At 42.8% G+C, this 22,500-nt stretch overlaps 1 protein-coding gene across 2 annotated transcripts in view; it reads left to right on the top strand.

Annotated features, from left to right (window-relative positions):
* TBCCD1 (TBCC domain containing 1) overlaps positions 1–22,500 on the top strand; it is a 71,670-nt gene that overhangs the window by 7,770 nt on the left and 41,400 nt on the right. Inside the window, exons 2-3 of one of the 2 annotated variants that reach the window (XM_075829959.1) lie at positions 18,608–18,763; positions 20,126–20,177. In XM_075829959.1, the coding sequence (XP_075686074.1) occupies positions 18,608–18,763; positions 20,126–20,177 (208 nt within the window). The remainder of the gene's footprint in view (positions 1–18,607; positions 18,764–20,125; positions 20,178–22,500) is intronic. The other variant, XM_075829957.1, reaches the window with a different exon arrangement.

Genomic DNA, 22,500 nt, shown 5'->3' with positions numbered 1-22,500 from the left:
GGCTGTGAAAGGGGCGGGGGAGGGAGATGGGTGCCTGTACTTAGATCAGGGATAAATGGAGGCACAAAGGATAATGATGATTATTTCTCTGTATGTGCTTATTTAGACGAACGTGTAATACGTCCGTGCAACGTGCGTGATTTTCACGCGCATCGCACGGACCTATGCTACTCTATGGGGCCGTGCAGACTGTCCGTGAGTTTCACGCAGCATGTGTCCGCTGCGTAAAACTCACGGCATGTCCGATATTTGTGCGTTGTTCGTGCATCACGCACCCATTGTGAAGTCAATGGGTGCGTGAAAATCACGCGCAGCACCCGGAAGCACTTCTGTGTGACGCGCGTGATTCGCGCAACAGCAGTAAAAAGTATGAATGAAAACAGAAAAGCACCACGTGCTTTTCTGTTTACAAACATATATAAACAGAGTGTCATAATGATGGCGGCTGCGCGAAAATCACGCAGCCACGCATCATACGCTGCTGACACACATAGTTACATAGTTAGTACGGCTGAAAAAAGACACATGTCCATCAAGTTCAACCAAGGGAAGGGAAAAGGGAAGGAAAAATTTCTACACATAGGAGCTAATATTTTTTTGTTCTAGGAAATTATCTAACCCTTTTTTAAAGCCATCTACTGTCCTGCTGTGACCAGCTCCTGCGGTAGGCTATTCCATAAATTCACAGTTCTCACTGTAAAGAAGCCTTGTCGCCTCTGCAGCTTGAACCTTTTTTTCTCCAGACGGAGGGAGTGCCCCCTTGTTTTTTGAGGGGGTTTTACATGGAACAGGATTTCACCATATTTTTTGTATGTGCCATTAATATATTTATATAAGTTAATCATGTCCCCCCTTAGTCGTCTTTTTTCAAGGCTAAATAGGTTTAATTCTTTCAATCTTTCCTCATAACTTAGATTCTCCATGCCCCTTATTAGCTTCGTTGCTCTTCTTTGTATTTTTTCCAACTCCAGGGCATCCTTTCTATGAACTGGAGCCCAGAACTGAACTGCATATTCTAGATGAGGCCTCACTAATGCTTTGTAAAGTGGCATTATTACATCCCTGTCCCGCGAGTCCATGCCTCTTTTAATACACGACAATATCCTGCTGGCCTTTGAAGCAGCTGATTGACACTGCATGCTGTTATTGAGTTTATGATTTACAAGTACACCCAGATCCTTCTCAACAAGTGAATCCGCCAGTGTAGCGCCCCCTAGGACATATGATGCATGCAGGTTGTTGGTACCAAGATGCATAACTTTACATTTATCTACATTAAACTTCATTTGCCAAGTGGACGCCCAAACACTTAGTTTGTTTAAATCTGCCTGTAATTCATGAACATCTTCCATAGTCTGAACTATATTACATAGCTTGGTGTCATCTGCAAAAATAGAAATAGTGCTATTAATCCCTTCCTCTATATCATTAATAAATAAGTTGAATAATAGTGGTCCCAGCACTGAACCCTGGGGTACACCACTTATAACCGGTGACCATTCAGAGTAGGAATCATTGACCACAACTCTCTGGATACGGTCCTTGAGCCAATTCTCAATCCAATTACAAACTATATTTTCTAAACCTATAGTCCTTAATTTACCCATTAGGCGTCTATGGGGGACAGTGTCAAATGCCTTTGCAAAGTCCAAAAACACTAAATCCACAGCAGCCCCTCTGTCTAGACTTCTGCTCACCTCTTCATAAAAACAGATTAGGTTAGTTTGACAACTTCTGTCCTTAGTAAAACCGTGCTGGCTGTCACTTATAATGCTATTTATTGTCACATAATCCTGTATATAGTCCCTCAATAGCCCCTCAAACATTTTCCCCACGATGGATGTTAAGCTTACTGGTCTATAATTACCCGGGGAAGACCTAGAGCCCTTTTTGAAAATAGGCACCACATTTGCCCTGCGCCAGTCCCTTGGCACTATACCAGTCACTAGAGATTCTCTGAATATTATGAAAAGGGGGACAGAAATAACTGAACTAAGCTCTTTAAGAATTCTAGGGTGTAACCCATCTGGTCCCGGAGCCTTGTGCACATTTATTTTATTTAATTTAGCTTGGACCATCTCTACATTCATCCAATTCAGTATATCAACTGATATATTAACAGCACTGGCACCGGCTACATCAGCTGCTCTTTCTTCTGTTGTATATACAGAGCTAAAGAACCCATTTAGTAACTCTGCCTTCTCTTGATCCCCTGTGATCAACTCCCCATTACCATTATCTAGGGGTCCTACATGTTCAGACCTTGGCTTTTTTGCATTTATATGCTTGAAGAATTTTTTAGGATTTGTTTTACTATCCTTGGCCACCTGCCTTTCATTTTGTATTTTTGCTAATTTTATTACATTTTTACAGATTTTATTAAGCTCTTTATATTTTACAAAGGCTACAGCTGTACCCTCAGATTTGTATTTTTTAAATGCCCTTTTTTTGTCATGTATTGCCCCTTTCACAGAAGGTGTAAGCCATGTGGGGTTTAATTTGAGTCGTTTATACTTATTACCTGTAGGAATAAATTTTGCACTATAATAACTCAAAGTAGATTTGAAAATCTCCCATTTATCATTTGTTCCATTATTTGACATTAGTTCTTCCCAGTCTATATCCTGAATTGCAGCCCTCATCCTGGGGAAATTGGCTTTCTTAAAATTAAATGTTTTTGCCCTCCCAGCCTGCGTTTGTTTTTTACAGTATAGGTAAAATGTAACTATATTGTGATCACTGTTACCGAGGTTTTCACGAACATTGACATTCCCAACAAGATCTGCATTATTAGAAATGACCAGATCCAACAGAGCTTCACCTCTAGTCGGGTCTTCCACAAACTGGCCCATAAAATTTTCCTGCAACAGGTTGAGGAAATGTCTCCCCTTTGCAGTTGAAGCCGAACCATGACACCAATTAATATCCCGGAAATTAAAATCTCCCATTATCACTACAGTACCCGCCTGTGCAGCCCGCTCCATCTGTTTATATATCTGACCTTCCATCTCCTCAGTTATATTGGGGGGTCTATAGATTACACCAAAAGTAATTTTTTCAGTGTTTACCTCCCTTTCTAGTTCCACCCACAAGGTTTCAACCTCCTCACAGTCTTCACCCACTATTGTCTCTTTCACACTCGCCTTCATATCACTTCTCACATACAGACATACACCACCACCTTTCCTATTTGTCCTGTCTTTACGAGAAAGTGTAAAACCCTGTAGATTTACAGCCCAGTCATGTGAAGAGTCCAGCCATGTTTCAGCAACACCAACTATATCTATATTTTCTTCCAGTATCAAGGCCTCCAGCTCCCCCATTTTGCTTGCTAGACTTCTGGCATTTGTGAACATACACTTTAACTTGCCTGTCAGTTTTTCACTTTTATTATCAGAAATGTGATTTGACATTAATCGGTCCTTTTTATTTACACTGATGTTTTGTAACGAAAGGATCTCCTTATCTTGTTGTCTAGTCCTCTCCCCACATTCTGTTTCTCCCCCCACCAATATGTTATGTACCTTTTGCGCGCGCAAAAGGCACACGCTCGTGTAATCCGGCCTCAGACAGTGTGCAGGGAGGGAGCCGTCTGCCTGTAATCTGTAATTAGAGCAGGGAAGGACCATGTGACCATAGAGGGGCGTGGCAGTATGCAAATAGCTGAGGTGCTTTGGAGGAAGGGGGGGATGCAACTGTCTCCTCAGATGCAGCAGGGGATCATGGGTATGGTGGGTTACAAGACAGGAAAAAGACAGTAAGGGATGTAAACAAACAGAAAAAGCAGCAGTGATCATGGAAATCAAACAGAAACTGGTTAGAAGTTTAATAGGGTGTATTAGGGTAGGCAAATCAAGGCTGGGGGACACTTTTTAGAAAAAAAATACTTAAAAAGAGTTAAAAAGGCCCCACCTCCCCCTTCCTACTAGTGTTTTCTTAGGCTTCGTTCACATCTGCGCCAGGGTTCCGTTACGTCTGGCAGGGAATCCCTCACATCCTCCTGTGTCTCGGCATCTCCGGTCACATGATGTATGTAATGCGGACCTATGACGCGCATTCCGGCGTCAGGACATCAGCGTCCTAGAGGGACTAATAAAATGTGTAAAATAAAGTTAAGGACTGGTGAAGAAAAAAATGTTAAGCTCAAAAAACACTTTCCCAATTTTCCTCTAAAGTAATAAAAAAACTAAATTGGTATCGCTGCGTCCATAAAAGTCTGAACTATTACAATACACCGTTATTCAACTCGTACGGTGAACGCCGTAAAAAAAAAATTATACCGCCAAAATAAGTTATTTTTTTTGTCACCATAGCCCTAAAAAAATAATAAAAAGGCATCAAAAACTTGTATGTATCAATAAAAGCTACAGATCATTCCGCAAAAAATAAGCCTTCGCACCAGTCAATTGACTAAAAAAATGCCTCTCAAAATGTGGTGAAACAAACAAATTTTTTTTTATTAAACAATTAGATTTTCTTTGTAAAGGTAGTAACCTATATACAAAAAAAACGATATAAATTTTGTTTATCACCATAATCGCGTTGAGTCACGGTATAAAGTCAAGTTGTCATTTTTACCGCATGGTGAAAGCTGTGAAAACCCATAAAGCAATGGAGGAATCAATAGGTTTTTTTGTTTCCTATTTCTGCCCGCACATATATTTTTTCAGTTCCCCAGTACATTATATGGTACTTTAAATAATGCCAATACAAACTACAACTCTTCCCGCAAAAAATAATCCCTCGCACCACTCTGATAGAAAAATAAAAAAGTTATCGCTCTTGGAAGTCGGGGAGTTGAAAATTTAAGGGGTTAATTACTATTGATGTGAGGCACATGGAGGTACTAAATTCATAATACATCCTGCCTCACATTAATAAGTGACTTAAAGAGGCTCTGTCACCAGATTTTCAAACCCCTATCTCCTATTGCAGCAGATCGGCGCTGCAATGTAGATAGCATTAACGTTTTGTGTTTTTTGTTTTTTTTTTTTAAAACTAGCATTTTTTGCCAAGTTATGACCATTTTTATATTTATGCAAATGAGCCTTTCTTAAAGAGGCTCTGTCACCAGATTATAAGTGCCCTATCTCCTACATAATCTGATCTGCGCTGTAATGTAGATAACAGCAGTGGTTTTTATTTTGAAAAACGATCATTTTTGAGCGAGTTATGAGCAATTTTAGATTTAGTTTCTTAATGCCCAACTGGGCGTGTTTTTACTTTTGACCAAGTGGGTGTTGTAAAGAAGTGTATGAGGCTGACCAATCAGTGACCAATCAGTGTCATACACTTCTCATTGTTCCAGCCCAGCTTCTTTCACTGCACAATCTCACTGTGCTGTGGATCATGCTTTTGATCAAGCTTTTGCTATGTTCTAACTATTAGGCCTTATTCACACGAACATGTCTGTTTTGCGCAAGCGAAAAACGCTGCGTTTTGCGCGTGCAAAATCTCAGTGTGGCATCTGTATATGGTGCGTGGCTGCGTGATTTTCGCGCAGTCGGCATCATTATGACACTCTGTTTTTATGTTTACAAACCTAAAAGCAGAATGTGCTTTTCTGTTTTAATTCATTTACTACTGAAGTGCTTCTGTGTGCTGAGCGCGATTTGCACGCACCCATTGACTTCAATGGGTGCGTGCTGCGCGAAACACAGGCAAGTATAGGACACGTCGTGAGTTTTACGCAGCGCACATACGTTGCGTGAAAATCACTGACAGTCTGAACGGCCCCATTCGCTAACATAGGTCCGTGTGATGCGCGTGAAAATCACGCGCGTATCACGGACGTATAACACGTTCATGTAAATAAGGCCTTAGCTGTCTGGGGCTGGTCTGTCACTACACTGCAGCTCTGTCCGAATTCCACACTAGTGGCGCGAGCGACACAGGCATGTCATCAAGAACTCACTACCTGTGCCGCTCGTGACATTCCACTTCCTCCCCCTTCTCACATACTCTGATTGTCATTGGTGGCAGTAGAGAAAGGAGGGAGGAGCGTTCCTCCCTCCTACTATATGGCCGGCACTAATTACCAACGGGCCAGTCACTGAAGAGAGACAACATCGCGGGCGCTGTACAGTGCGCGCCATGTTCTCTTCACTTCAATACTAAGCTGTGCGGCCTCCGCCTAGTATCGAAATACGTAAATTGGTGGTATCGAGCAGTTTGTCACCACACCGCATCAAAATGGTATAGAGATTTCGATGCATCGTACATCCCTAAGGGAATGTGCACACGATAGCAGGCTTTTACGTCTGAAAAGACAGACAGTTTTCAGGAGAAAACAGCTGCCTCGTTTCAGACGTAAATGCTCCTCCTCGCGTTTTGCGAGGCTTCTCTGACAGTTGTAAATTTTGAGCTGCTCTTCATTGAGTTCAATGAAGAATGGCTCAAATTACGTCTGAAAGAAGTGTCCTGCACTTCTTTGCCGAGGCTGTATTTTTACGCGTCGTCGTTTGACAGCTGTCAAACGACGACGCGTAAATGACAGGTTGTCTGCACAGTACGTCGGCAAACCCATTCAAATGAATGGGCAGATGTTTGCCGACGTATTGTAGCCCTATTTTCAGACGTAAAACGAGGCATAGTACGCCTCATTTACGTCTGAAAATAGGTCGTGTGAACCCAGCCTTATGCTCATATGTGCAGCATGCCCTATGTGTCCGCATGTAGTAACTGATTATAAGGAAATTGCTAATTCTACACTGCAAAGATGAAGTATCCTTCCAATTAGGGATGTCACGATACCAGAATTTGGACTTCGATACCGATACTTCGTTTAGTATTGCGATTTCGATACCAATTCGATACTTTGCCAACAGTAATAAAAAAGAAAATAAAAGTTCTTCCATTTTGTGATGTGAGGCGCGTGGTGTGATGATTAATTTAACCCTCATGTGCCTCACATTAATAGTAATTAACCCCATCATGTTTCTCAGTCAAAATGGGTTAATGTAAGGTACATGATGGGGTTAATTACTATTAATATGAGGCACATGGAGGTTAAATTAATTCATCACACCTTGTGCCCCACAATAAGTGATAGAAAGCCATTTTTATTTTTTTTACAGCGTATACATCATGAATGATGCAAAAAAGATTATTCTGCACGTTATTACGGCCGCGCCAACACCGAATATGTGTGTTTTATGTATTGAGACTTATTTTAATGTTTATTGTAAAAAAGGTGTATGTGTATTTTTTTATTTTATTTAACATTACTTTAATGTACTGGCATATATCTATATTACAGTACATTAGCCTGTGTACTGATAGTACACAGGCAGTTAGGACATACCTAGGTATGCCCTAACAACAGGAAATATGGTAAGACAGCCCTGGGGTCCTTCAATGGACCCTGGGCTGTCTGTCCATATATGGTATGTCCCTCAACCACGTCACAGGAATTCCCTATGACGCAATCCAAGGGGCATCCACCCTTCTCATTTTCCCCTGAATGCTGCAGTCCGCTGTGATTGCAGCATTCACGGGAATAACAGCGGAGATTAGAGGTTTCTCTGATCTCCGCCAGCGGGGCTGCGGCTGTGTAATGCAACCATTGCCCCGCTCCTGACAAGAAGTGCGTGCGCGGTCAGCATGAGGTGATGCGGCCGGCACTGCACTAATGAGCGGCGGTTCAGGCACTGAGGACAGAACATGGGGGTGTTTTGCAGTGCACCCGCCATGTTCTGTCTTCAGTGCTGCCGCTCATTAGTGCAGCGCCGGCCACATCACATCATCCTGACGGCGCTCACTTGTTATCAGGACTCAGGAGCGCGGCAATGACTGTATCACACAGCCGCAGCCCCGCTCTCATACATTCATGTGTTACAATACTGAGCTGTGCGGCTGCACAGCTAAGTATCGAAATATATGAAATAACGGTATCGAACTGTTTGGGGTGCACGGTATCGAAACCGTATCGAAGTTTCGATGCATCGTGCATCCCTACTTCCAATTGCTAAAAAGATGACAACATGTAAGTGAATTTTATATTTTATTTACGGTGTAAAGCTGGCAAGTTAGATTAACCCTTTCAGGACCAGATTAATTTTTGTTTTTATGCTTATGGTTTTTCTTCCCCCGCCTTAAAATAATCATAATTTTTTTTTTTTTATTTTTTTTTTTTTTAGCATTGACACAACCATTTGAGGGCTTAATGTTTACAGGGCAAATTGTACTTTCTTATGGTACTTTCTAATATTATGTGTGATGTACTGGGAAGCTGGAAGACATGGGGTGGAATTGGGAAAAAGACAGCAGTTCCACCATTTCGTTCTTAGGGTATGTTCACACGGCCAAATTTCAGACGTATACGAGGCGTATTATGCCTCGTTTTACGTCTGAAAATACGGCTCCAATACGTCGGCAAACATCTGCCCATTCATTTGAATGGGTTTGCCGACGTACTGTGCAGACGACCTGTTATTTACGCGTCGTCGTTTGACAGCTGTCAAACGACGACTCGTAAAAATACAGCCTCGTCAAAAGAAGTGCAGGACACTTCTTTCAGACGTTTTTGGAGCTGTTTTCTCATAGACTCCAATGAAAACAGCTCCAAAAACGGACGTAAAAAACGCCGCGAAAAACGCCGCGAAAAATGCGAGTTGGTAAAAAAACGTCTGAAAAGCAGGGTCTGTTTTCCCTTGAAAACAGCTCTGGATTTTCAGACGTTTTGGTTGACTACGTGTGAACATACCCTCATAGTATTTACTGTATGGTGAAAATTACACGTTGCCTTTTATTCTGCGGGTCAGTACAATCACGGTGATACCAAATTTATATAGTTTTTGTTATGTTTTAGTGCCTTTTTAAAAAATAAAAATAAAAGTTTTTAAAGTAACAAAAATTTTTGTTGCATCACCATATTGTGGCCCCCGTAACTATTTTATATTTCTGTGTACAGAGCTGTGTAAGGTGTCTTTTTGCATATGTAGGTTTTATTAATACCATTTTGGGAATATAATTTTTATTTTGTGGCCTATCAAGGAGCATACCTTCGCCTTTCTACTGTCATGACATCACACCAACTGTCTCTGCCCTCCCAACCGTCCCAGATTCATCAGGGCAATCCCGGATTTGGGGCGCTGTCCCGAGCGGCCACTGGTATGTCAAAGGCTGCATTAAGCGTTCATAAGTTTGTCTGCTGCTATAGGAGTACACAGACTCCTGCCCCCGAAGTGGAAGAGGCAGTAAAAAAAAAAACCTCAGATACAGGTCACACCTGACAGGCATCTGAGGGGTTAAAAGCTTGCAATCAGAAATTATTCCGATCGCAAGCATTGCCGCTGGCGGCTACGGTGCTCGCACTGCTTCTGAGCAAGCACCATATATAAATACCCTTTCCCTACGTGAAATCTACAGATTAGCGATGGGAAAGGGTAAAAGGGGTTTCCAGGTCTTTTATATTGGACTATCCTTTTAAGATAGGTCATCAACATAAGATCGGTGGGGTGTCCGACTCCCGACACAACTGCTGATCAACTAACGGAAGGGGCTGCGGCGTTCATCACAGTGGCAGTTTCCCAGTTTACATGCACCGTGTCATACATGCTGTGCATGCTCAAACAGTTGAATACCGTTAATTCATGTATTTTGATACTAAGCTGTGCGGCGCAATGGCTGTATTACACCGCCTCAGCCCCGCTCTAACAGCGGAGTTCAGAGAAACCTTTGATCTCCACCGATATTCCCTTGAATGCTGCGAAGGGGGTTGCCCCTTGGATCGCATCACAGGGAACCCCTGTGATGCGATTGAGGGACATACCATATATGGGCAGACAGCCTAGGTTCCATTGGAGGACCCCAGGGCAGTCTGACCATGTTTCCTGTTCGGACATACCTAAGCATGCCCTAACAACTGCCTGTGTACGATCAGTTTACACAGGCTAATGTACTGGTGTATAGATATATGCCAGTACATTAAAGTTTAAAAAAAATAATATTAAAAGCTGCTTTCTTTCACTTATCAATGTGAGGCACGTGGTATTATGAATTTTAAACCTTAATGTGCCTCACATTAATAGTAATTACCCCCATCATGTACCTCACACATTAACCCAATGTTGTATATTATGAGTGTGCGAAACATGATGGGGTTAATTACTATTAATGTGAGGCACATGGAGGCTCAAAATTCATCACACCATGTGCCTCGCATCAGAAAATGTAGAAACTCTCTTCTTAATTATAATTATTATTGGCAAAGTATCGTTTTGGTATCACAATACTACACAAAGTATCGGTATCGAAGTCCAAATTCTGGTATCATGACAACCCTATCTGATATATCAAAAATGTGAAAGTGTAGTAAATCTTTAAGATGCATCCAGCATATAGAAGAATAGACTGCATGGTAGGGCTGCACGATGCATCGAAACTTCGATACTGTGCATCCCCAAACGGTTCAATAACGTTATTTCATGTATTTCGATACTTGGCTGTGTGGCCGCACAGCTAAGTATAGTAACACATGAATGTATGAGAGCGGGGCTGCAGCTGTGTAATATAGCCATTAGGGATGTAACGATACCAGAATTTGGACTTCGATACCGATACTTCCGTTTTCTGAGGTGAGGCGCGACGTGTGATGAATTTTGAACGCGCCTCACATTAATAGTAATTAATCCCATCATGTTTCTCAGTCATAATGGGTTAATGTGCGAGGTACATGATGGGGTTAATTACTATTAATGTGAGGAACATGGAGGTTAAATTCATCATCGCACCTCGTGCCCCACAATAAGTGATAGAAAGCAGTTTTTATTTTATTTTTTTACAGCGCACACATCATAAATGATGCAAAAAAATTCTTGTCCGCGCCATTACTGAATGTGTATATTTTATGTATTGAGACTTATTTTAATGTTTATTGTAAAAAAGGTGAATGTGTATTTTTTTTTAAATTTAACAATACTTTTGTTTTTACTTTATTTTTAAACTTTAATGTACTGACATATAATCAGATATATGCCAGTACATTAACCTGTGGACAGATAGCACACAGGCAGTTGTTAGGACATACTTGGGTATGTCCTAACAACATGAAATATGGTAAGACAGCCCTGGGGTCCGTCAATAGACCCTGGGCTGTCTGCCCATATATGGTATGGCCCTCGATCGCGTCACAGGAATTTCCTGTGACGCGATCCAGGGGCATCCCCCCTTCTCATTTTCTCCTGAATGTTGCAGTCCGCTGTGATCGCAGCATTCAGGGGAATAACGGCGGAGATGAGAGGTTTCTCTGATCTCCGCCGTTATAGAGCAGGGCTGCGGCTGTGTAATACAGCCATTGCCCCGCTACTGACAGGAAGTGCGCGCGCGGTCAGCATAAGGAGGCGCTGCACTAATGAGCGGCAGTTCAGGCACTGGATACAGAACATGGGGGTGTTTTGCAGCTCAGTATCGAAATACAGGAAATAGCGGTATCGAACCCATTTAGGGATGCACAGTATCGAAACAGTATCGAAGTTTCGATGCACCGTGCATCCCTAATAGCCATTGCCCCACTCCTGAGTCCTGACAAGTGTGCGCGTGGTCAGGATGATGTGACGTGAACAGCGCGGCACTGAAGACCGAACATGGCTGGCGCACTAAAAAAACATCCCCATGTTCTGTCTTCAGTGCCTGCGTCGCCACTCATTAGTGCAGTGCCGGCCACATCACCTCAGGCTGACAGCGCACTTACTGTCAGGAGCGGGGCAATGGCTGTATTATACAGCTGCAGACCCGCTCTATAACGGCGGAGATGAATGAAACCTCAGCGCCGCCACTATTCTCCTGAATTCTGCGATCAAAGCTGACTGCAGTATTCAGGGGAAAATGAGAAGCGGGGATGCCCCTGGATTGCGTCACAGGAATCCCTGTGACGCGATTGAGGGACATACCATATATGGACAGACAGCCCATGGTCCATTGAAGGACCCCAGGGCTGTCTTACCATATTTCCTGTACTTAGGTATGTCCTAACAACTGACAGTGTACTATCCGTACACAGACTAATGTACTGTAATATAGATATATGCCAGTACATAAAAAGTTTAAAAATAAAGTAAAAACAAAGTAATGTTCAATAAAAAAAATACACATACACATTTTTCACAATAAACATTAAAATAAGTCTCACTACATAAAATATACACATTTGGATTGGCGTGGCCGTAATAACCTTCACAACAATTTTTTTTGCGTCATTTATGATGCGTACGCTGTAAAAAATATATAATAAAAACGGCTTTCTATCACTTATTGTGGGGCACAAGGTGTGATGAGTTTAACCCCTTAAGGACGCAGCCTAGTTTTGGCCTTAAGGCTCAGAGCCCATTTTTCAAATCTGACATATTTCCCTTTATGTGGTAATAACGTCGGAATGCTTAAGCCTACCCAAGCGATTCTGAGATTGTTTTCTCGTGACACATTGTGCTTCATGTGCGTGGTAAAATTTGGTCGATATATTCAGTGTTTATTGGTGAAAAATTGCAACATTTAGAGAAAATTTTGAAAAAATAGCATTTTTCAAAATTTTAATGCATCCGCTTGTAAAACAGACTGTTATACCACCCAAAATAGTTACGAGTTCACATTTCCCATATGTCTACTTTGGATTGGCATCGTTTTTTGAACATTCTTTTATTTTTCTTGGACGTTACAAGGCTTGGAACATAAACAGCAATTTCTCATATTTTTAAGAAAATTTCAAAAGCCTTTTTTTTATAGTACCTTTTGAGTTCTGAAGTGGCTTTGAGGGGCCTATGTATTAGAAACCCTGATAAAACACCCCATTTTAAAAACTAGACCCCTCAAAGTATTCAAAACAGCATTTAGAAAGTTTTTTAACCCTTCATGCATTTCACAGGAATTAAAGCAAAGTGGAGGTGGAATTAGCAAATTTCATTTTTCTTGCTGAATTTCAATTTTATTCATTTTTTTTTTTCTGTAACACAGAAGGTTTTACCAGAGAAATACTACTAAATATGTATTGTCCAGATTCTGCAGTTTTTAGAAATGTCCCACATGTGGCTCTACTGCGCTCGTGGACTAAAACACAAGCCCTAGAAGCAAAGATGCACCTAGTGCATTTTAAGTCCTCTTTTTTATTAGAATATATTTTAGGCAGCATGCCAGGTTTGAAGAGGTGTTGAGGTGCCAAAACAGTAGGAATCCCCCAATAGTGACCCCATTTTGGAAACTACACCCCTCAAGGAATTCATTTATGGTTGTTGTTACCATTTTGACCGCACAGTTTTTTCACAGCACGTATTTGAATTGGGCTGTGAAATGAAAAAAAATTCATTTTTTCCAATAAAATGTCATTTGTGATAAAAATTTCTTTTTTCACAGGGAACAAAATACCCAATTTTGTTGCCCAATTTGTCCTTAGTGTGGCAATACCCCATTTGTGGTGATAAACTGCCGTTTGGGCTCATGGGAGGCCTCAGAAGGGAAGGAGCGCTGTGTGTTCTTTGGAGTCCAGATTTTGCTGGTTTGGTTTTCGGGTGCCATGTCACATTTGCAGAGCCCCAGAGGTATCAAAGCAATGGAAACCCACCTGAAGTGACCCCATTTTGGAAACTACACCCCTCAAGGAATTCATTTATGGGTAATGTGACCATTTAGACCCCATAGTTTCTTCACAGAACCTATTTGAGTTGGGCTGGGAATTAAAAAAAAATATATTTTTTCCAATAATATGTCATTTTAGCTCAAAAATTCTTATTTTCACAAGAAATAAACTCAATTTTGTTACCCAATTTCTCCTGAGTGCAGCAATACACCATTTGTGGTGATAAACTGCTGTTTGGGCCCATGGGAGGCCTCAGAAGGGAAGGAGTGCAGTGTATTAGAACTGTCAGCTACTCACTGACAGCAAGCATAGTGGGTCCTGACGTTGACAGGACCCACTAGGCTTCCGTGTATGGCATAGCCGGACGCCATTGTTTGGTGTCCGGTTGCCATAGTCACCATCGCCGGCCGCTATCGTGTAGCAGGCCAGCGATGGCAGCTTAACCCCTAAAAAGCTGCGATCTCTATAGAATGCGGCTTTTAAGGGGTTAATCAGCGGGGACACAGCGATCGGTCCCCGCTGTAGGAGCTGTAACAGTTTTTTATTTTTTTATTGAAAGCCCGAGCCGTGCTTTCTATCACTCAAGTGCATAAAAAGTGCAGAGGTGCCACACAAAAAGTGCACAAGGATGCGGTCTATCGCAGCCCTTCTCTTAAAAGAGAGAGGCCCCGCATAACCATTCCCTGACCCTCCAAACCATAGGCCTAGAGGATCAAGGATCGATGATCCCCTCCCTCGCCGAAGCTTAGGGAGACCCAAACACACTCCTAGGCTTCTACCTGGGCTGCCATCCCAGTGTCCACCTAGGAGCCTGCATCCTAGTTGCACCTCCCCTCCGAAGAAGGGAGGCCGGGTTGCAGGGGAAAAGAACCAGAAGGCGACACATTTTCCCCCTAGACCTCAGGAGGGTCCCAAAAGGGCACCGCATCCCAAAATCCTTGTGACAAACGTGACAAACACACAGTAAAAAACAAAATTAAATAAGTGGATGTGCGCTGTTATACAGCCTGGACATCCGCCAGGTATAAAAATTCCTCATCTCCCAGCCAGGAGGCCGGGAGAAAAAAGGTGTGTGCTTAGAAGTGTGAAAGAAGAGTGCGTGCAAGTGTGCCTTCACTCAGTGGGATCCCACCCCCAGTGAGTTAGGGCACCCCAGGGTCACCAGCCCTGGGGCACATAGCAACTCAGGCTTTCAAACTACCTGACCTCGATCCGGCGGTCGCCTGGTCACCTACAAATGGTACCTTTAAACCAAATGCGTACACCAGAGCGATGACCGTTGTGGTTCCCTGCCCTCACCTCGGAGTTCTGTCATCCCCCTACGATGGCCCATCAACCACCGGCAGGGATGATTACTAACCTCAGCTTGAGCAGGTACTACACTTGATCTTAGCCAAAAGGCCGAGAAGCTCCTGTATGTGTCGGGAGGACGGCCGAAACGGCCGTTACTCCCGAGACGTACTATTAGGTCATGGAGCGCGAACGCTATAGTTACCATGACCTAATAGTACGTCCAGGAGCGGGAAGGGGTTAACCGCCATGTGCCTCACATTAATGGTAATTAACCCCATCATGTACCTCACACATTAACCCATTATGACTGAGAAACATGATGGGCTTAATTACTATTAATGTGAGGCACATTCAAAATTCATCATCAAATCTCGTGCCTCACGTCCGAAAATGGAAGAACTTCTTTTTTTTTTTTTTTTTTTTACATTACTGTTGGAAAAGTATCGTTTTGGTATCGCAATACTACACAAAGTATCGGTATCGGAGTCCAAATCCTGGTATCGTGACATCCCTACTGCACGGCACTCACCGCTTTCAAAAGGTTCCTTTATTCTATGTAGAGGCAGGCATGACACGGGAGATGAGACAGTTGGCCCACCTAGGGGGCACTCCCTCCGTTTGGAGAAAAAAAAGGTTCAATCTGCAGAGGCGACAAGTCTTCTTTACTGTGAATCTATGGAATAGTCTACCGCAGGAGCCGTCACAGCAGGGACAGTAGATGGCTTAGATCAATTCCTTGAACGAAAAAATATCAGCTCCTATGTCAATGTGTAGAAATTTTTACCCATCCCTTGGTTGACTTGATGGACATGCGTCCTTTTTTTTTTTTTTTTTTTTTTTTTCAATCGTACTAACTATGTAACTGCACATTTTGTGTCGCCATGCTCTGAGAGCCAGAACTTTTTTTTATTTATTTTTTTTTCTCCATCGTGGCTCTGTGAGGGCTTATTTGTTGCGGGACAATTTGTAGGTTTCATTGGTACCATTTTGTGGTACATGCATTTTTTTTAATATATCTTGTTAATAGCTTTTTATTCTAGATTTTGGGAGGGGTGGTGATTCCGTCATTATTTCCTTTTTTTTTTTTTTTCTGTTGCAGCGTTCGTCATGCAGGAAAAATATTATGATTTTATAGTTTGGGTCGTTACGAATGAGGTGACGTAACGTAATTTTTTTTTCCTATAATAAAATACCTATTGTAAACTGTCCAACATTTTGTTACACTTTTTATAATACCTTCTTAACTTTTTTTTTTTGTCCCACTAGGAGACTTGCAGCACGAATTGCTGCTAGAATACATTATACTACCTACGTAGTGTAATGTATTCTGTTAGTTTAACACTAACATTGACTTAATAGGAATAGTGGTCCTCATAGGCTTCCATAGGTTGCAGACCTGGAGCCTATTGTCTGGCCTCCGGTTGCCATGCCAACCTTTGGAAAGACCCCAAAATCGCATTGCAGGAGCTGCCGATGTGCTACATTCCCCCTAAATGAGGCGATCGCAATCGATCTCCGCATCTAAGGGGTTAGTTTCCGAAATCGGCAGCGATGGGCTGCTCGTCAAGGCGCGGGAAGGGGTCAAAGATGTAGAAAAGATATGGTGCAACACTTTTGGGATAGGATTCACTTCACGCTATTTTTATTATTCCATACTCGCAGGATATAAAAGAATTAAAGCATATCAAATATAAAAGCATGCGGCATGCCAAAATTCCTGCCTGACCCTGGGTTTCGCCCTTCTGGCTTCTTCTTGGGCATGTGACGCGTGCACCATTACTTAGATTTAAATAGCTTCTAACATTGAACAGGATTAAAATACAAATATTTTATAAAATGCATTATACAAATACAAGAACGTGTACAAAAAATAGACCGTTTATCTAAAACAAATCACTTATGTATGATATCACATTGCATGAAATCCACATTGTCTAATAACAATTATTTTATAGAAGGATTTCCATTATCCATATTGTTAATCACACACCATTATTTAACTTCTTAGATAAAAACAATTATACATATATTAAAATCCCCGTTGGTTTATATCTCTTAGGCCGGATTCACACGAGCGTGTGCGTTTTTGCACACGCAAAAAATGCTGTGTTTTGCGTGCGCAAAAGGCACTTAACAGCTCCGTGTGGCATCACATAGGATGCGCGGCTGCGTGCTTTTCGCGCAGCCGCCATCATGATGACACTGTCCGTTGCACGGACGTATATCACGTTCGTGTAAATCTGCCCTTAAGGGCACACGGTACACCCACAAATACGAGTCCCAAAACCTAAAATAATATGCACACGTTTGGTATCGTCATGACCGTAACAACAATTTACAGCAAAATTTTTTAATGATTGGTGTATTTTACAACATTTTTTGATAAAAACTGCAGCGGAACTTTATTTATTTTTCTCTTTCTGCATTCATACCAAAATAAAAATGTATAGAAATGAAACGCTAATGTATACGTACAAAAAAATGGCACCTACATCATGTAGAAACTCCTCTACAGCTACATCGGACAAAAAATAAAGTTATGACCGCCAGTATGCAAAGGGGGAAATATAAAAAAAAGTTTCTGGTTCTCAAGGCCAAAAGTAGCCCCGTACGTAAGGGGTTAACCAGTTAGCAGGAGTATCTGCCGTGTTTAGCAGGTATATAGCAGCATGTGTCTGTGATCCAAGTCGCAGGTAGTTGAGTTGGAGCAAGTGGGAGAGGTATATTAACCCAAGAGTAGAGACTATCTGGCCAGTAGTGTGGCACACCAGTCTGTCAGTCAGTGTGGCTGTGTACACATGCGCGGACTGGCTGGGCCAGGAAAGACTGGGGGAAGTGGCGGTATGTCATCCGGTTACCCTGGGACAAATCAGAGGGGTATGCTGCATCAGATTGTATTGGGGCTAGCTGGGATCTTGGGGTAATAACAATCGAGTCCAAGAATAATTCACAATAGGCCCTGCCTGCTGATAGTGGTGGGAGCTCAGTGGTACATTCCTTCATTGGCTGTACTGACACTGGTGTATAGGATAGAGGGAAAGGTACGTTATGTAGTTGCCATTAAAAAGTAGTAAATTACTCTGCACACGATTTGCAACCACTCACAAAAACGCCACTTATCAAAAAAAGTGGATGGGGCTTAGCGGAATGGCAGGGCCACCCGCAGCCCGACAAATTTTCGGTCATTTACGCTAGTGGCTATTTATTTATCTAAACTCCAAGTTTCTCTAACTTCAGGCTTCACCTGCTACTTACTACGTATTAGGCCTCATGCACATGGCCGCGTCCATTATTTTCTATGAGCCTGGACCGCAGAACACGGCCGTAATAAGACATGTCTGTTCTTTCTGCGGTCCGGGCTCCTGGGCCATGCACAGGCCGTGGAAACAACGGTCGTGTGTATGGCTCCATAGAAATGAATGGGGCCGCAATTCTCCCGTGGATTTTCGGGGGAATTGCGGCCGCAAAAACATGTTTGTGTGCATGGGGCCTTACTATGTATTTAGGTAAATATTTTTCACATCTACAATATTGTACCTTTTTTTTTGTCGTTTTCCACCGTATAACTATATTGTACGCTTCTTTCATGTATATTTTATCTCTCTAGATTCAATTGAAAAAAATCCTACCGACATCGAAATGTTGCAAATACCGATATCTGTTGTCTTGTTGTATGTCGGAATTAATGTACACATTGTTTAAATTTATGGCGAACCAGTAAATGCTGTTAATGATTTTTCTGTGCAGCTCTCGGTGGATACCCTGCAGTTCCTCCTTTTCCTTTATATACAACAAATTAATAAGGTCTCTCTACGTACTTCCCTGATTGGGGATGAATGGCCAAGTCCAAGAGCAAGAACGGCTACTCCTGAATTAGCTGGACTGTCAAACTTTCATAATAAGGTAAAAACAAACGCCTTAAAATTGTGTTTTATTGTCGGTTTTCAAAACATTACATTATTTAGGATTTCTGCACTCAGACCCCATGCACACGTCCATAGGTTTCATCCATCTGCAAATACTGTCCGTAAATACGGATCAGTAATTTATAGTCCCTCATAAATCCTCCGCCTATACGGAATGGTGTCTGTAAATACGTTCCGTAGTGCATCCGTATTTACGGATCCGCAAAAGAAATGGGAAGCAATCTTGGGTAACCCCCTGGCGTCGCATAGCAACGCTTTCGTAATTACGGAAGGCTACAGATGCACGTCCATAGCCGTCTGTAATTACGGAAGTGCCCATAGACCTCTATGGGGAGTCCTTGCCGTAATTACAGACAAAAAAGGATATTTTCTATAGTTTCTACAGCACTGTCGCCCGTCCATAAAAATACAGAAAGGTTTGCTTAGCCCATACTAATGAATGGGTCTGTAATTACGGATGAAAAATACGGTTGTGTCCATGAGGCCTTAAAATGTATTTTTAGGGATATACCTATGATGTGTAGTCATGTCTTCAGAGTAGAACAAATAGATTAATTGTCTGATGTATTGCAGTGATGACGTGAACGCGTTCATTCACATGACCACTGCAACTAATCACTGGCCTCAGCGGCGATTAGCACCGCCTCTAAAGCCAGTAATTAGCTGTAGTGGCCGTGTGGAGGAATTACATGTTATTGCTGCAGGGAAGTCATCAAAGACTGGTGGCGACCAAGTTTTGGTTTGTTTTATCAAACCTGCAGCAAATTTTTTTCGTATTCTCTTTAACCCCTTAATGACCAAGCCTAATTTGGCCTTAATGGTTGAAAATTTTTGCTGTTTTTTCATCTTGGTGTTCCAAGAGTTACATAGGTTGAAAAAAGACGCAGGTCCATCAAGTCCAACCTTTCTCAATAAATTATACGTCATTCATTGCTTGATTAATTATAACCCTCGATGCCATTTGTCCGTAAATAACAATCTAGTAATCATAGTATCTGTCATTACTACCTCTTGGGCTAGCCCACTCCATAGTTTGACTACTCTAACTGTAAAGAACCCTTTCCTATATTGAGGTCTGAAACATCTTTCTTCCACACTCAATGAATGTCCGCTGGTCCTTCGTAGAGTCCTTGGGAAGAACAGGTTGTGCTAGTTCTTTGTAATGACCACACATATATTTAAACATGTTAATAAGATCGCCTCTAAGGCCTCATTCACACAAGCATTTTCAATTCACGTGTTCTGCATCAGTTATTCACACACTCGCAAAGCACAGTGTTTTTTTGTTTTTTTTATTTATATCTTTTTATACATGCTAAAATACTATTTGCTTTTGCAGCTTCTGTTTGACTTTGAGCGCTGCTTAGCTTATTTGTTACCAGAATACCCAGGTACTTTTCTTTTTTCGTTATCGCCAGTTTTATTCCATTTAACCTGTTAGTGTCCGCCAATACGCCTTTTCACGCCGGCCACTAACGGGCTTTATTCGGATGCATACGCTTTTCACGGCACTGCATCAGAATAAATCTGCAGCTTTGGGAGCAGTTAAAACTCCCTGCTCCTCCGATAGCTGAGAACTTGGAGCAGCGCTCCGTGAGCGGGTGGATCGAAATCTACCCGTTTAACCCCCTTAGATGCGGCGCTCAATAGCGAGCGTTGCATCTAAGTGGTTTTGGAGATAGGGAGGAAGCTCCCTCTCACTCTACTGGCACCCTGCAATGAGATCGCAGGGTGCCAGTGTCTTCTGTGGCAGCCGGGGGCCTAATAAAGGCCCCCAGGTCTGCCTGTAATTTATGCGTGCTAGGTCATGCCTCTGACATGGCCTGTTCTACACGGACAGGCAGTAATACACTGCAATTCAAAAGTATTATAGTGTATTATAAAAGCAAATGATCGCATAGTTAAGTCCCGTAGTGGGACTAGTAAAAAAAAAAAAAAAGTTTAACAAAGTTATTAATAAATTACCGTATTTTTTTAACTATAAGACGCAGTTTTTAGCAAGAATAAATCTTGCTTAAAAGTCCCTGCGTCTTCTAGTCGGCAGTTAAGGTACCCCTGACCGCTCTTTACTTAACCCCTTCACGACCCATGATTCACCGGAACATCATGGAGCAGGGAGGGGATGATGTTTGGAGCGGGCTCATGCGCTGAGCCCGCTCCATACACTGCAGGTGTCAGCAGCTGAGGCACTCATCTAACGGCCAGGAACAGCGATCGCACTGTTCCTGGGCGTTTAACTAGTTAAATGCTGCGGTCGATAGCTACCGCGGCATTTATAGTGGTTTTCCCATGAAGGACATTTATGATATATCCACAGGATATGTCATAAATGTTAGATAGATTTGGGTCCCATCTCTGGGACCCGCATCTATCTATAAAGGGGCCCCATTCTATCTTACCCGGCTCCGCTGTCTTCCGACTTCTTCCTGGTTACATGGTGGAGTTATGCAAACAGCGTAACTCGCTGAGCTACGCAGTTTCCGTAACTCCCATAGAACTGAATAGTAGTTAGGGAAACAGCTTAGCATTCTACGCTGCTTCTGTAACTGCTAATCGCTGCTACGGGAGTTACGGAAACCGCGTAGCTCAGCGAGTTTCCGTAACTCCTCCATGTATTGCAAATTGCTATTTTTTTTTTGGGTCACCTTAGCGCTCCAAAAAAATTCAATAGAAAGTCGCATATACCCCAAAATGATATTGTGAAACTACAGTTCGCCCTGCAACGTTTAAGCCAGGTGTCTCAAACTCGGCCGGGTAAGTGGGCCACATATAGAAAAAATGGGAAGCTGACGGGCCGCATTACTTTCAAATTTGATACAATACAAAACTATTGTTAATCAATTCGTTATTTGAACTACTGTAACACTATATTACTATAATACCGCTAGGTTTAAAATTTGTGATATTTCTCCCCGTGCTTATTTCAACAATCCAGTTTTCCCGTTTAAGTGTCGCTAAATGCAGTACGGCGGATCAGTTAGCAGCGTTTGGCAGACACACATGTCAAGATTGGGAAGCCCCTTTTTAGATAGTGCCCTCGGTGGCTGCTACAACACACCCCTAGATAATGCCGCAGTGCCCTTCGCAGATGCTGCCACAGTGATGTCAGGGGCTTGCCCAGAGCTGGTGTCCCGAAGCAGAGCTGCTTCTAGCGCTCTGCCTGAGATTCCAGCTCTACTCCTCACATCACTGTCCATATATGGACAGAGATGTTAGGGGCAACCCCAGAACTGGAGTCCCGGGCAGAGCGCTAGTAGGCTCTTCCTGGGACTCCAGCTGTGCTCCTGACATCACTGGGACTCCTGCTCGGGGGGAGCCCCTGACATCATTGTCGATGTCTGGACAGCGATGTCAGAGGCTTCCCCAGAGTACCAGAGCAGAGCCTATTCTAGCGCTCTGCCCGGGACTCTGCTCTGGGGAAGACCCTGACACACTGTCCATATATGGGCAGCGATGTCAGGGAATTCCACAGAGTCCCGGAGCTGAGCCTATACTAGCGCTCTGCACGGGACCCCGGCTCTGGGGAAGCCGGAGACATCGCTGTTCATATGTGGACAGCGATGTCAGGGAATTCCAGAGTCTCGGAGCTCTCTGTACTACCGGCTCTGTTTCCCACGGGCCGCAGATGACAGCCCCAGGGGTCGCATGCGGCCCGCGAGCCGCGTGCTTGAGACCCCTGGTTTAAGACCTCAAATCGCTAATTGATGGAAAAAT

Source organism: Rhinoderma darwinii, chromosome 6 (assembly GCF_050947455.1).
Source record: "Rhinoderma darwinii isolate aRhiDar2 chromosome 6, aRhiDar2.hap1, whole genome shotgun sequence".
NCBI classification, from domain to species: Eukaryota; Metazoa; Chordata; class Amphibia; order Anura; family Rhinodermatidae; genus Rhinoderma; species Rhinoderma darwinii.
Note: the sequence above shows the minus strand (reverse complement) of the source record. Positions and strands in the feature narration are given on the sequence as shown.